The 16,066-nt window shown below is 39.3% G+C and overlaps 1 protein-coding gene across 7 annotated transcripts in view; it reads left to right on the plus strand.

The window, feature by feature from the left end:
- Positions 1-16,066, plus strand: part of LOC122563223 (metabotropic glutamate receptor 4-like) — a 1,211,357-nt gene that overhangs the window by 1,152,845 nt on the left and 42,446 nt on the right. For 2 of the 7 annotated variants that reach the window (XR_006315533.1, XM_043716804.1), the window contains exon 11: positions 10,186-10,222. The exons of the other annotated variants lie outside the window; for them this stretch is intronic. Coding sequence is in view for 1 of the 2 variants with exons in the window: in XM_043716804.1 (XP_043572739.1) it covers positions 10,186-10,193 (8 nt within the window). In the remaining variant the exon portion in view is untranslated. The remainder of the gene's footprint in view (positions 1-10,185; positions 10,223-16,066) is intronic. 7 annotated transcript variants of the gene reach the window in all.

The raw sequence follows: 16,066 nt of genomic DNA on the forward strand, positions 1-16,066 counted from the left end.
TGCCAATGATGGAGGGAGTGAATGGTGAAGTTGTTAGATGGGGTGCCAATCAAACAGATATCTTTATCCTGGATGGTGGTAGTCACCTTGTGTTGTGTTGAAAGGGAACCCATCCAGACAAAAGAGTATTCCATCAGACTCCAGTCTTGTGACTTATGGACATTGGACAGGCTTTGTTGGAGTCAGGAGGTGAGTTACTTCCTGTCGGAGTTTTAGTCTCTGACCTGCTCCTGTTTCCTCACTCTTAAGAAGGTTGGCTCAGTTCAGTTTTTGGTCAATGGTAATCCTCAAGATGGGTTGATAATGGGAAGATTCAGTGACAATAATGCCATTGAAGGTCAAGGGACCTGGCTAGACTGACTCTTGTTTGAGATAATCATTGCCTGGTACTTGCACAGCACAAACATAACTTATCATTTTTCAGCCCAAGCCTGGATGGTGCCTAGGTCTTGCTATATATGGGCATGAGATACTTTATTATCTGAGGTGTTATGAATGATATACAATCTAAAGATTTAAATAATGGATAGGATGCATAGACCTTAATTCACAGACTGAATAGAGAAATGCAATGAAAGAAATATATTCCCAATGGATGTCAGAAGGAGGTGATTGTGAGCAGCTAAAGAATGGTACCTAGGACATAGACCAAGTGCTGGAAATTGTTTACCGTCAATGATACTGAGTGTCCTGCAATTGTCAGCAGGTAGCTATCACTGTCTCAACTATGTTTCCTTTCCCCACACTACATTCAACATGTGTGAAAGCACCTTGCTGTCACAAATGTTCTCTTCTCTCCAGCTTCCTCCTTCAATCTCTAACTCAACAAACAACAATCACATTCACCACATGGTTCATGGACAGCCCAGCCCTTAACTATTCTCATCCATCTGAATCCTAACTCTCTGCTTTTTGTCACTGAAGGAGAAGAGAGGAACCACAATGCCAAGGATGTGTGTTAGACTGTGATAGAGGAGTATACTTGTAAGCTGCCAGAATTACAGGCCACTAATGACAGAGGGATAAGGTTGGCCCTGAATATTAGATATCACATTCTCATTTGCTCTCGCGGTGAATCAATGTATCCTAAGCATGAAATGTAATGATCTGCCCTATGCTAATGTAGAGCCCAAGGACACATACAGTCAACAGTACTGCATGTTGTTCACCTCCCAGCTGCATTGCTAGATCTGAAAGAAGAGCTGAGGGATGAACCTCAGGAGTCCTCAGATGAAGAGTAACACTCTGAAGTTCCATGCCACATGATTCCTGCATGTCCTCCACGTGTTCAAAGATTCACAGCAATTCCAATCTCTGAGACAGACACAATGAGCAACATATTCCACGTAAGCTGAAGCCTACCCTGGAGTTGAGGACAGCAATTGAGAGAGCCATTACAGAGGGTGCAGCACTCTTTAAGCTCAGCTCAACTGGATATAAAGGGTGAAGCTCAGATGCTCAGGCAGCAGCTACAGGAAATGTGTTAGATTCTATTTGAATACCTCGAGACAGTGTACACTGTTTCACAGAAAGTGCAGCAGTCCAGCTGTGACATGATAGCCTTGATATCTCAGGTATGTGTAGTTATGACTGTCTCCATTGATAGAGTGGCCTACTTTAGGGAGAATAAGCTGCAGCAGATCACTTAATGCATGCACATGCTTACCAATGGCCTGCATGCTCGAGCTGCTAACTTGCACAATGCCAACTGGCATGGACCTAAAGCATTCTCAGAAAGCAGAGACTTGCAGGTGGACAATGAGGGTGATAGAGAAAATGTTGATGGCAGTGGGGGGCTCTTCTCACTTTTCCTTCTGTTTCTCCCATCTCCCCCTGACCCCAACAGAGCTGGGCACACTTGCCTGCTGCCCTAATGACCAAGTGCCCCTCTGAGGTGCAGGTACACAGTCCTTGTTAGGAACCTCATGGACACCAAATCTAAAAGGATGTTTTCTGGGGCATCTCTTGCCATGGAAATGAGCAACTTGCACTGTGATAAAGCCACTTGTAGAACCAATAGAAAGTTTACAAGAACAATGCCTTAATTGTATAAAAGGACTCAGTTGAGTGCTTATTACATTGCTAATGTACCTTTAACACTATTCATTGAAAGAAAGAATGAGACTATGTGAACTACGCACTATTGGACCCCATTAATACTGGTCAGTTTTATTCCAGTGATTGGAGTGAGTAGTTTTAATGAGGGAGTGGAACTGTGAATGTGGTGGTTACCTGGGAATGTTGGAGGGGAGGGTTTAGTGGTGGAGGGTTGAGGGGTAGTGGTGGTTATGTACATGGAAGTACATCCTGCACAGGAGTCTTGATGGAAAACTGCAAAGCTTTGCTTTTCAAGTGAAGGGCGACAGGTTGAAGCAATGCCTCATTTTCTCGAGCAGGCAGGGCCCCTCTTTTCCCACCCACTCACCCCCAACATCCACAAATGTGCATCAAACAGAGGCTTGATAAGCTGGGACTTCTTCTCAGTGTGCATAAGAGATTGAGAGTTGACCTTATAGAAATCTATAAAATCATGAGGGGCATAGATCAGGTTAATTGCAAACATCTTTTCTCTATGGTATGGGAGTTCAAAACTAGAGGGCATAGATTTAAGGTGAGAAAGGGGAAAGATTTAAAAGGCAGCTGAGGGGCAACTTTCTCTCACAGGAGGTCTGGCAGTTGGCAAACTTGGTGCCACTATTTAAGAAGGGTGGTAAGGATAAGCCAGGGAACTATAGACCAATGAGCCTGACTGCAGTGGTGGGCAAGTTGTTGGAGGGAATCCTGAGGGACAGGATGTACACGTATTTAGAAAGGCAAGGACTGATTAGGAATAGTGCGTGGAAAATCATGTCTCACAAACTTGATTGAGTTTTTTGAAGAAGTAACAAAGAGGATTGATGAGTGGTAGATGTGATCTATATGGACTTCAGTAAGGCATTCAACAGACTGATTAGCAAAGTTAGATCTCACAGAATACAGGGAGAACTAGCTATTTGGATACAGAACTGGAGTGTTGCTGAACAAAGAGACCTTGGAGTGCAGGTTCATAGCTCCTTGAAAGTGGAGTCGCAGGTAGATAGGATAGTGAAGAAGGCGTTTGGTATGCTTTCCTTTATTGAGGAGTTGAGAGGTCATGTTGTGGCTGTACAGGACATTGGTTAGGCCACTGTTGGAATATTGCGTGAAATTCTGGTCTCCTTCCTATCGGAAAGATGTTGTGAAACTTGAAAGGGTTCAGAAAAGATTTCCAAGGATGTTGCCAGGGTTGGAAGATTTGAGCTACAGGGAGAGGCTGAATAGGCTAGGACTGTTTTTCCTGGAGCATCAGTGGCTGAGGGGTGACCTTATAGAGGTTTAATAATATAATGAGGATAGGATAGAGGATAATGAGGATAAATAGACAAAGTATTTTCCCTGGGGTGGGGGAGTCCAGAACTAGAGGGCATAGGTTAGGGTGAGAGGGGAAAAATATAAAAGAGACCTAAGGGGCAACTGTGTTCATGCAGAGGGTGGTACGTGTGTGGAATGAGCTGCCAGAGGAAGTGGTGGAGTCTGATACAATTGCAACATTTAAAAGGCATTTGGGTGTGTATATGAATAGGAAGTGTTTGGAGGGATATGGGCTGGGTGCTGGCAAATGGGATTAGATTATGTTGGGATATTTGGTCGGCATGGATGGGTTGGACTGAAGGGTCTGTTTCCGTGTTGTACATCTCTATGATTCTATGACTAGCAACTGGGTTTTCCCATGCTGAAGTTTAGAAAAACCCAAGTTGGATTTTCTTTAACATTAAAGGTGAGGTTGGAATACTCTAATATGGCTGAAGCTAGTTAGAAAGCTTTTGAATTGCAAAGGATAATTAGGCATTGCTGATGTAGTTGAACATGTACCTTTAGATTACACAGCAAGTTTAAAAGCCATTCTTCATTTCAGTATGCATTATCATTTTTTCCATTGATTAATTAACAAGACTAAGTACCAAAAGTGTAAATATTACCAACTACATTTGAAGCATTAACCAAAGTAATTACTTATGTAATAATTGACAATATACCAGATAACAGCCCTAATACTGGAGACAAGGAGTAACCCCCTCCAGTCACAATTCTCCAATGTCCCAATGTTACAAATGACATTCATTCCATTGAACAGCGGTCTCAATGATTAGAACATATTCTCATCATAAAGCTGGGAGATAAAACATCGCTATTTTGTCAGGTACATTTTTAAACTTTTCGGTTTAACTCATATTATTTTGCTGGTACTCTAACTACTGGGGATTGCGTCAGCATGTGACTGGAAGTAGACCGTCGAGAGGAAAGGAGGACTGTGAAGCATAGCCTCAGCCCAGCTGGTTGAATTGAACATACCAATGCATTTACGACCAAGTCCCCTAAAACAGAATTGTATTTTTTCTGAGCATGAATAGCCCATGCTTTTGATATGTACCACAGAAAGCTCTACTGCAGAGGTACTAGAAATTGAGTGTGCCATGGTAGTCTGATTGCAAATCATGTTCATCCCCATCAGCAAAGATTCAGCTGGTGGATTCATTTTTACATTTGGCTAACTACATAGGATATCTTTCAAGTGAATCCTCTGATGATTCTGCTATGGCTGAAACCTTCTACAACCGTAAGTTTTCTGGTCAGATTCCCAGGCAGTGTAGCTGAGGCACAAACAATGCTCGGCAACGTGGCTATCTGTTCTTTAGCTGCTAAACTACTGGCTTCTCCTGACCCACACACCCAGTTTAATGGTTTGGGGACATTAACAAACAGATATCCATTCTACAGCTCTATTTGCTCATAAGGATTTCCTATTTCAAGTAAGTTGTGAGTTGCTGTTTGCATTTCTATCCCATCTGTTTTGTGCAATAACCTTTCAGTGGATTAGACCTTTCAGCACAAGACTGCAGAAGATAATCACCTATTAATTATTAGGATTTTGAACAGAAAATATTTTGCAGGATATGGGGTTACATTTAGGGTATGCCTTCACTTGGGTTTTTTTTTGCGTCTGAATTAATATTTATCTTAATTGGAAGAGTAACCAACTTTTTTAATTTCCCAACTACCTAGAGCAGTCTGTCAAAGAATATCAAAGACAATACAAGATATTCAGTGGAATAGTAACTGCTGTAGGGTACTTACTCTTATCAGGATCATTTAGTGTTCAGTAAATAATGTGCAAGTACGCGATATATTGGAGCAGGTATTCTTCAAAACTGGACATGAACTCAGCAGTTTTCGGACAGACAGTGCTACTTTTACTATTTTATGCTCAGAAATATTCCACCTTGCTGACGATAGTTGCTTGTGATGGAATTGACTGTTACTTTACAGGACTAGGCACTTAAAGTGAGAATGTTCCCCTGCAACATATTACACATGCATCTTTACTCCACTTGGTGAATGGATACTTTGAGCTCCTTGTCATCAAACTAAAACAGACATACTCTTCTTGACTGCATTTCCCTCTGCTGGAATCTCTAGTCTACTTTCTCCACTGGTACAGAGGGATAATGATATCCTCAAACCATTTAAGGGTGTTGTGTTTATCTTTTGGTAGATCAGTGTCTGTGTGTGCAAAATGCCTGATGTACAATAGTTTCACACTGAAGAAAGCCCTTTAACCTTTAATGCCTACACTGATTTTTTTGCTTGAGCTATCTCACTAGCCCCACTCCCCTGTTGTTTCCCCATAGTACTATGAAATATTTTTCCCTTCAAGATATTTATCCAAGTTTCCTTGAGAAATCATTACTAACGCTGTTTCTGTCATCCTTTAAGACAATGCCTTCCAGATTATAATAACTTATTTTTATAATCAAACATAACATAAACTATTCTTGTTTTAAAAAATAAACAAGCAAAAGTTTATGCATTTGTACAGCATCTTCAAAGAACTTAATTAATTATCCCAATAGGAATCTTGATGCTTCTCTGAATAGGGGATGTAGCAGTATAAAGCTATTCCTATTTTAGCTCTTCCTCTGAGTTCCCCAAAAAATTATGTCCTTAACAGAAATCACTTTTCCATAACAAAACATGTTAAAATTAGGGTACATTCCTGACCTGTAATTTGTACATCAAAAACCTATTGACTGCCTTGGACCTAACCGGGGGATGTGGTGGGATGTTCTTTTGAGGGCCAGTGCAGACTAGATTGGCCAAATGGCCTCTATCAGGTATTCTATGATTCTATGTAAATCATATACTCAATGCTCCAGATAGGCTCTCATGTTCACAACATGAAAAGATATTGTGACAGTCATAATGGAAAATCTAATTATGGTAAAAAGGAGTGAAATCAAAATACAAAAAAAAATTGGAGAATTCGAGGTGTAATCATAATGTCATTATATTGTGATTCAGAATCACAGACAAATATTCTGGGGACATGGATTCAAATCCCACCATGGCAGAAGGGGAAATTTTAATTCACTAAAGATCTGGAGTTAACAGCTAGCCTAATGACAATCATGTGACCTTTGTCAATTGTCATGTAAAAATAATCTGGTTCAATAAGTTCATTTCAGAAGGAAAGCTGCCATTCTTACTTTCTGCCCAAAGTGACTCCAAATCCATAATAAGGTGGTTGATTGTTAATGGCCTTCTGGAACATAACAAGTCACCCTATTCAAGGGCAATTAGTGATGGGCAATGAATGCTAGTCCGGCCTGGTATGCCCACATCTCATGCAGGCGTGGAAAACAAAAGGACAATGAATCAGAAATTGAAAATTCAAAAGCTGACCCTTGACCTATCAGATTGGTTAATAAAAGGTTAGATAATATCATATTTTACTTCTATAAAAATATCAATGTGACTTAAGAGAATCAGTAATCAATTTATGGGAAGAGGTTTGGATACTCATGATGTTAATGGTTGGGATTACATTACCTATTATGCTTACACACAATCCAGAGGGATGAGCTCAAATAAGGGAAGCAAATTATCAAAGCCTGTTCTTTTTTCAGAAATTTCATTTACTTATTTCATTTCCACAAATGTAGTAACAAACAATATGTTCAATTTTTAAAACATAACTTAAGGATGTCAACACTATATCACAAAGCAATGTGAAATTATTGATCTTCCAATTGGTTGGATATAATTTCGAGTAGGTTGGGTGAACATGGCAAAGGGCCACAGAATAGGAAAGCAAAAGATGAGGTTTCAATAATCAAAGAGAAACAAATGGTTGTCTGATGGAGAATAAATGAAGGGGTGATCAAATCATGATAAAAGAGATTGGGAATGAAAGTGAGCAATTAAACAAATGGGAATGAAAAAAGAGCATGGAAAGAGATCAATAATAAAGATAGAAAAATTATATTGTTGCATTGTGTTTTTATCTTGGATTAATGAATTCCCTAAAACAGAACAGCAGGAAAATTGCACTGAATTTACCTCAGGGAATCAGATACATGTAGAAAAGTAAAACAAAAGTGTGATATAATAAATGGTAAGTCTATGCATGGATTATTAAGTAGTCATGTTAACAATACCAACCTGTTTCTGTGTGCACTGTTTCTTTCTCTAGCCTATTTATCTAAATCTAAAGATTGTGACTATTATTACTCTTAAAGATGTAGCATTATACTGTCATTTAAAAAAAAGGTTTTAATGAATGCTTTGATGTAAAATGTGATTTTGATGTTTACAGTAAAATGTGTTGCATCAGAAAACCTAAACTTTGTACACTGAGGTAATATTCCATTTTAGTTTGCTACTTTCTGTATCAGAAGTCAGATGACACCAGATTATACATTCTGTGTGACAGTGCAATGAAGAAAGGCTTGCTGTTTCTAGAAGCTGAAGATAATGAGCGAGAGAAAGTTTGCTCCCCAGGATGAGCTGGTTGCACAAGAGGAAGGGATGCAGGACAGGGCAGCCAGTAGCCAGAGAAAAGAAGAGTACACATTTGAGAGCCCAATTTTACTAATATCAAATCTTTACTTCACAAATTATCAGCCTGTTCTCTCCCTGTACCCCTGTGGAAATCTCAGTGTCAGAGTTCTACAGATTTCAACAACAACAGAACTTGCATTTATGCCATATATAGGTTTCACAGATAAAAATTTAGGACCGTGTCATAATAAAGAGCCATTGGGATAAGTGATCAAATGCCTGTTCAAAGAGGGAGGTTCTGAAGAATGATTAATGAGACAAAAGACTGAAGACTTGGCTTCCAATGGTGGTATGAAATAAATTGGGGATCTGCAAGATGCCTGAACAGGAGAAGGCTCAAATCTGAGGGTTTTAAGCAAAAGTCAACGTTTCATCAAGTATCAACCAAGTCCTGAAAAGGGAGAACAATACAGAAATAACCACAAATTTTTGTTCGTAGAAATTACTGTTAGCTTCCAGCTGTGTGCCACTTCAACACATCACCATGTTACCTGTTTTCAAGTTGCTGCAGCGACCCAGTGACGCTCAGTGCAAGCTGGAAGAATAGAACCTTATTTTCTGCTTGGAGACCCTTTCGCCTTCTGGACTCAATATCGAGTTCAATAATTTTAGGGCCTAAGCACTATCTTCCATGTCCTTACCCCAACCCCACATACCAGGCTTTGTCATCGCATGAGCTGCTACCACAGACAACAAATTGTCAGCCACTAATTGTCCAAATTAGCAGCTACATTCCTTTGTTTGCTCAACTATTGTTCTGCCATCACTCTCTGGGCTCCATCTCCATCTGTCATTTACTCATTCCCCCCCCCCCCCCACACTATCTTTATCATATATACCAACTTTTTGCTGGCTACAATCAGTTCTGAAGAAGGGTCACTGGACCTGAAATGTTAACTTTGCTTTCTCTTCACAAATGCTGCCAGACCTGCACACTTTTTCCAACAATTTTCAGAATCCGTAATTCTTTGTTTTAGACAGGATAGATACAGGAAGGATGTTCCCAATGACAAGGGGAGTTCAGAACTAGGGGTTACAACCTAAGAATTGTTCGTAGAATATTTAGGACTGAGATGAGGAGAAATTTCTTCACCCAGTGTGTGTCGAAGAGTATGGAATTCACTACCTCAGAAAGCAGTCAATGCCAAAATGTTGAATCAGTTCAAAAAGGAGTTGGATATGTTACTGGGGCTAAAGGGATCAAAGGATATGGGGGAGAAGCAGGAACAGTCTATTGAGATGAATGATCACCCAAGCTTGAAGGGCTCAATGGCTTAGTCCACTTCCTATTTTCTAGACATTTCTATTTAAGTGCCATTAGTGCTCTTGTGCCTAAAAATGGTAAATGTTGAGTACCTCCTTGAAGGCTTTACCATCATATAAACATGAGAACATACAAAATAAAAACAAGTGTAGGCCATTCAGCCCATCAAGCCTGTCTCGCTATTCAGTGAGATCATGGCTGACATGGATTCCGCATTTTCAGCTGCTCCAAAAAATTTCATTGCCGTACAAAAATCTCTCTATTCCGCCTTAAAAATATTCACTGACCCTGTCTCCACTTTCTGAGGCAGAGTGATCCAAAGGCCTCCAAGTGTATCACATTGTTGGAAAATTGCCTTACTAATAAATTTGATTTGGTTACATGGTCAGTCATATGAAACGTGCTATATTCGACTAAAGAACTAGTGTACAAGATTGCAAAGAGTCAGCTTGTGCTGGAAATGGTTTGCAATTGAACTCTGTAAAACTTTTGTGATACTTTCTCTGATTTTGGGTGAGATGATTGGTAAAGCTATTGGAATTTGCAAACCAAAGACCATTGTATTAGAATTTTTACTTCAATTAGAAGCCTGACTTAATTATATTTTGTTGCATACTTACGTTCCTTCTAAATTGCTGATAATTTTTTTTACAAGCTTTTTATTATTCAGACATTTTTTCAATCCTCTTCTAAGGAGTAACATAGGTTTGTGCTGTCAGTGAAGCCTCAACTCATTGTGAGCATATAGGTGCATGCAATTCTCAATTTTTAGATCATTAATAAAGCAATAATATGTACCTCAAGCATTTTCAGCAGGCAACAAGGCACATCCTGGACATGCAAAAGTCAAAGCATTATTACTCAATAGAGTTCTTATACAATTTAACATATAGGTACATTCCTCAGTTTAGATTGCATTATAAAAGCAACCGTTGCTAATATAGCTCCTGTGTTTATAGAACTCATAAAATACTAACTTCTTTCTTAACAATTTCTTCATGCAGTACCTTGAGGATTCTAATTGCAAACCATCCAGTCCAGGTATTTAATTTTCTCAGTTTATTCATGGCATATGGTAACCTCTGCTTATAATATAAAAAATATATTAGAAACATGCCTCCAGACAACTCCTGATTTTTAATGGCAACTTTTATTTCACTGGTGTGATCCCAACCATTAACATCATGTTACTTGTACCTGTAATCCATCAAAATGAGTTAAGCTAATGTAAAAGGTTAAGGGGTCAAGTCCTGCTTTTATGCCTGTTTGAAATACGTCATGAGGAAAACTTGTCTCAAATTAATAACTGTTGATGATTTCCACTCATTTATTATTTTATGAGCTTACAAAGACTCTTCTCTTTTAAAATTAAGTATCAATAGGGTGTTAATAGACATCTTTTAAAACAGTTTTAAGTTTCCAAAAAATAAAATACACCACTATAATTATCCAATAGTTCTGTGTTGGCATTTTAAATCATTTTCAATTTTAAATCAATTTTCAATGATTTAAGATCAGGTTATCCACAGCAAATGAACCAGTCATACTTATTAAAACACTATTTGTGCAAGAAATGCATTTCAGTTCTATTAATAATATTAGTCTAATTAACATATCACTCTTTGATGCAAACTTTTCATTCAGAATATCTGATTTGAAAATACTGCTTGATCGTATGGCTTAAAGGTTTGTGATTATGCAAATAAGTTGGATATGACTTGTGCAAACCTGCCCAATTTTGGGGACATCTTACTCCCAAGTTGATGGTTGTGACTGAAGCAGATACATTTTGCTACCTGATGTGTGTCTATGTTAATAACTGATCTCTTTTTTTCAACTCCAGTCCCACATTCCCATTGATTTAATTGGGAAGCAGCAACTGGAAAATCAAATAGCTGAAAATTTCTCAGATGAAGTAAATTTAAATTTGCAAAGGAAACCTTCATAAATCGATCAGGTCTTCCTTATAAAATACTCACTGCATATCTTATGCAACAGAACAATAGAAAGATCTTAGTTTGCTCAGAAACTAAATTAATAAAAAACAACTTTTACTAATTTCAAGTTTGATGCAAAATGTTACCTTTGATGATATATTGTTGAAGAAGGAGGAATTAAAATAAAACTGTCAAGGAGCAAAATGCAATAGCTGGTAAAGAAGGAGGTGGACTAAAAGGAGGTGAAATTGCTTGCAGTTTGTGTATGATTTAACAATTACAGAAGTTCAGTCTAGTGCAGTTACCATTTTCATATCAAATACAAGCAAAGTAATATCAAAAAGGTGTGTTCAGTCAGTTTCTAGTTTTCCATGTGTACTGTATTGGAAATATAATGAGGATAAAAAGATTATATTTGGTCCATCAATCAGATGCTGGTCCTTTGACATAGATATTCATTTATGTTTACTCTCCTATTTTCTCCTTACAGCCTTGCAAATATTTTCTTTGAAAGCATGTATCAGATTTACTTTTGAACATTATATTGGATTTACTGCCACTGTGTTATCATGCTATGCATTCCATGCGTAATAAGAATTTTTCATCTCCTAAGCAGTTCTTTTGCCAATTATGTTAAATCTGTGTCCACTATTCTGTTAAAGGAATCAATTTCTGTCCACCTTCAATGTGAATATCTCTCAGAATTCTGAATGCCTCTCATAAACTTCCTCTTAGCTTTCTCTGCTGGAAGGAGTGTCAGCTTCTCTCTCTAGTTTTGGGTATCATTCATATCCATCTCCTAGATTCCCTTTACAAGGCACTTGAGTAGGACGAGTTTTCTTTTTGCCAAATATTCTTGTCAATGGAAGCATAGTTGATTTTTAAAGAAAATTCAGAATGTTCTTGCAACAAAATGCAGAAGCTCACAATAGTCCATTTCTTTTGATGGGCGGGTTTCTGGACAAAGCTGAGGTAAATTATGCAGTGAGGATTATTTTCATGTTTCTGATTTTATATTTGATGCATATATCTTTTAAACTTTAAAAATCTAAAGAAGGATTCCCTGCTGTAAACTCACCTGTTTGACCTGTAAGTATCTAAAGGCTTTACTAACATAGCAGATAAAAATCGGAAGCAAAGCGAAGCAAAGTCAATGTTTCTATTTGAATGATTCTACTTTAGAGCCAATATGATAGATGTTGCACCTCTGGCTTGTAATGAGCATATACCTCCTGTCTGCTATATCAGAGACTGAACGGGGCAATTTGCAGAGATAATGGTTATCTTGGCCACTAGCAAGAGAGCTGCTGAGAGACCCAGGCTGCATGCTCCAGGAAGACCCACTAGTATTACATGCCAATGAACCAGTTGAGAGGAACTGTTTTTTGGGGGATCAGGACCCTTGGGAGGAAGAAGTCCTGCTTTTCAAGAGCTACTGTCTTATTTGGGAGTGAACAGCTTTGTGAAACAATAGCATGACCAGAGAATTGGTAGCTGCTTCAAATGGTCCTGCGTCGCAGAATATGAATGAAATATCTTTGAAGCACTTTACCTACACTGTTATGAACTTAGTTTCAAAGACGCAGGCCAGAAGTGTATGATGGTATTAAATGTTTTGTGGCATGAGGGTCATGAGATGAGGGAAGAGGGTTTGCGAATCAGGAGCAACATGTGGGTCTCAGCATGGCCCTCTCTTCCCATTGTCAGTTCTATTCATTCGGCTCTGGGTGTCTTTAAACAAGGGATCTCCCTGGGAAATCCTTAAGCAGCCTGCACAGTCGTCCTCCCAACAATTTAATACTACCACCCAGTACGAGGCCTTTAATTGTACATAAATTGACCATTAAAGGCCTCGGTTTAGTTCATGAGCCTTCTCAACACAAACATAATTGTGCTGGAGGCAGGAAGATGGCAGGATCTCCATCAGCCACCATGCTGCCCAAATAAATTCCGTCCCCACTACCATACATAGAATGGGGGGAATATAAAATACCACTTGAAGGATTTCATTAATGCCTGTTTTTCTAGACTTATCTGGTTGAAATGTACAAGGTGGTTAGTAAATGTCTTCAAATTACTTAAGAGGTGTACCTTCTACTGTTACCATATTAATTGTTCAAAATGGTCAGAGATATTATAATACTGTATGTCATCTTGGATCCTATAGTCTTCTTCAGTTGGCATGATGAGATATTATTACCAGAATCCATTCAGCAAGACACCCAAAAAGCAGTTTTATTGGATAGTCATGTTATGCTGTGGAGATCCCTTCTTTTAAAAGAAATTAAGTTCTATTGTGATACCTTTACAATTATATCTATGTCAGCATGGAATTAATTACAGCTTTTAAGGCTGACATTTGTTAAACCATTACTTATCAGCTTCACAAATGTGAATAGAGAATCATTGAAGCATTGAATTCACATTACAATAACTTTGGTTTCAAAGTCAGATGGTGTAACGGTTCAATCAAGAGATGATCCTTTGTTTTATAAATTGGCCTTTGAGAGTTGCCAAGATCAGGTGAAGATCTCCAGAATTAATGCATTTTCTTTGCAAAGATTTCCATCTGTCATTTCTATGTCTTGATTCAAGATTAGGAATCTACTATCTGATAACTTAATGAAGGACTCCAGAAAATAAGGAACAACAGAAATTGAAATGAAAACATCAGAATAAATCAATACTTTATTTTGCCACAGTGTCTTTGTCATCCCTGATTGTTCTTGTTCTGTCCCGTCAATGCTGCATATGTTAATGAGCCAGCTGGTGCAGTCCAGACATGCCAAGTCACTGCACACAGACTGTTCAAGAAATCAAACTGCACAGTTTTAGGGGATTCCATTTACAATTACATTTCTACTCCAGTTATGGTGCTTAGTCCTTCCACATGTTATTGGATTCTGAATCAGTATGGTATGCTCTGATCCATATCCAAGTTATCAGGCCCTGAATTTTAGTTGTTGTTTAGTTGCTGTCACCAATAAGGCCAGCATTATTGCCCATCAAAAGTGTCCTTGATAAAATTGGCATGGAGCTGTCTTCCTAACCACTGCATCTCAAGTGGTGCCGAGTCTCCCACAGTGCTGTGAGATAGGAAATTCCAAGATTTTAGACCAGTAATTAGAAACCCTACAGTGTGGAAACAGGCCCTTCAGCCCAACAAGCCCACACCGACCCTCCAAAGACCAATCCACCTAGACCCATTCCCCTATCCTATATTTACTCCTGACTAATGTTACATATCCCTGACTAACCTACATAACCCTGAACACTATGGGCAATTTAGCATGCCAGTTCACCTAACCTGCACATCTTTGGATTGTGGGAGGAAACTGGGGCACCCAGAAGAAACCCACGCAGACACAGGGAGAATGTGCAAACTCCACACAGTCACCTGAGGCTGGAATCAAATCCGGGTCCGTGGCGCTGTGAGGCAGCAGTGCTAACTACTGAGCCACCGTGCAACTATTCATGCCAATTTTGTCATGGACATGTTGAATGGGCAATAATAAAGGAATACTGATGTATTTCCAAGTCACAATGGTATGTGACCTGGACAGGAACATAGGCAAATTGTTACCAAGGACCTGCTGCTTTTGTTCTTCAAGGCAGTAGAAGTCTTACCTTTAGAAGATAATATTGAGGAAGGCTAAGTGAGTTGTGATTCATCTTGTAGCAGGTACAGACTGTAACCAAGGTCGATAGTCACAGGTGAGGTGTCAGAAGACTGGAGGTTGGCTAACGTGGTGCCACTGTTTAAGAAAGGGGGGTAAGGATAAGCCAGGGAACTATAGACCAGTGAGCCTGATGTCAGTGGTGGGCAATTTATTGGAGGGAATCCTGAGGGACAAGGTGTACGTGTATTTGGAAACGCAAGGACTGATTAAGGACAGTCAACATGGCGTTGTGCGTGGGAAATCATGTCTCACAAACTTGACTGAGTTTTTTTGAAGAAGTAACAAAGAGGATTAATGAGGGTAGAACGGTAGATGTGATCTATATGGACTTCAGTAAGGCGTTCAACAAGGTTCCCCATGGGAGACTGGTTAGCAAGGTTAGAACTCACGGAATACAGGGAGAACTAGCCATTTGGATACATAACTGGCTCAAAGGTAGCAGACAGAGGGTGGTGGTGGAGGGTTGTTTTTCAGACTGGAGGCCTGTGACCAGTGGAGTGCCACAAGGATCGGTGCTGGGTCCACTATTTTTGTTATTTACATAAATGAGCATAAGAGGTACAGTTAGTAAGTTTGCAGATGACACCAAAATTGGAGGTGTAATGGAGAGTGAAGAGGGTTACCTCAGATTACAACAGGATCTTGACCGGATGGGCCAATGGACTGAGAAATGGCAGATGGAATTTAATTCAGATAAATGTGAGGTGCTGCATTTTGGGAAAGCAAATCTTACCAGGACTTATACACCTAATGGTAAGGTCCTAGGGAGTGTAGCTGAACAAAGAGACCTTGGAGTGCAGGTTCATAGTTCCTTGAAAGTGGAGTCGCAGGTAGATAGGATAGTGAAGAAGGCGTTTGGTATGCTTTCCTTTATTAGTCAGAGTATTGAGTGCAGGAGTTGGGAGGTCATGTTGTGGCTGTACAGGACATTGGTTAGGCCACTGTTAGAATATTGTGTGCAATTCTGGTCTCCTTCCTATCGGAAAGATGTTGTGAAACTTGAAAGGATTCAGAAAAGATTTCCAAGGATGTTGCCAGGGTTGGAAGATTTGAACTATAGGGAGAGGCTAAAGAGGCTGGGGCTGTTTTCTCTGGAGCATTGGAGGCTGAGGGGTGATCTTCTAGAGGTTTACAAAATTATGAGGGGCATGGATAGGGTAAATGGACAAAGTCTTTTCCCTGGGGTGGGGGAATCCAGAACTGGAGGGCATAGGTTTAGGATGAGAGGGAAAGATATAAAAGAGACCTAAGAGGCAACTTTTTCACGC

Source organism: Chiloscyllium plagiosum, chromosome 26 (assembly GCF_004010195.1).
Source record: "Chiloscyllium plagiosum isolate BGI_BamShark_2017 chromosome 26, ASM401019v2, whole genome shotgun sequence".
Classification (NCBI taxonomy): Eukaryota; Metazoa; Chordata; class Chondrichthyes; order Orectolobiformes; family Hemiscylliidae; genus Chiloscyllium; species Chiloscyllium plagiosum.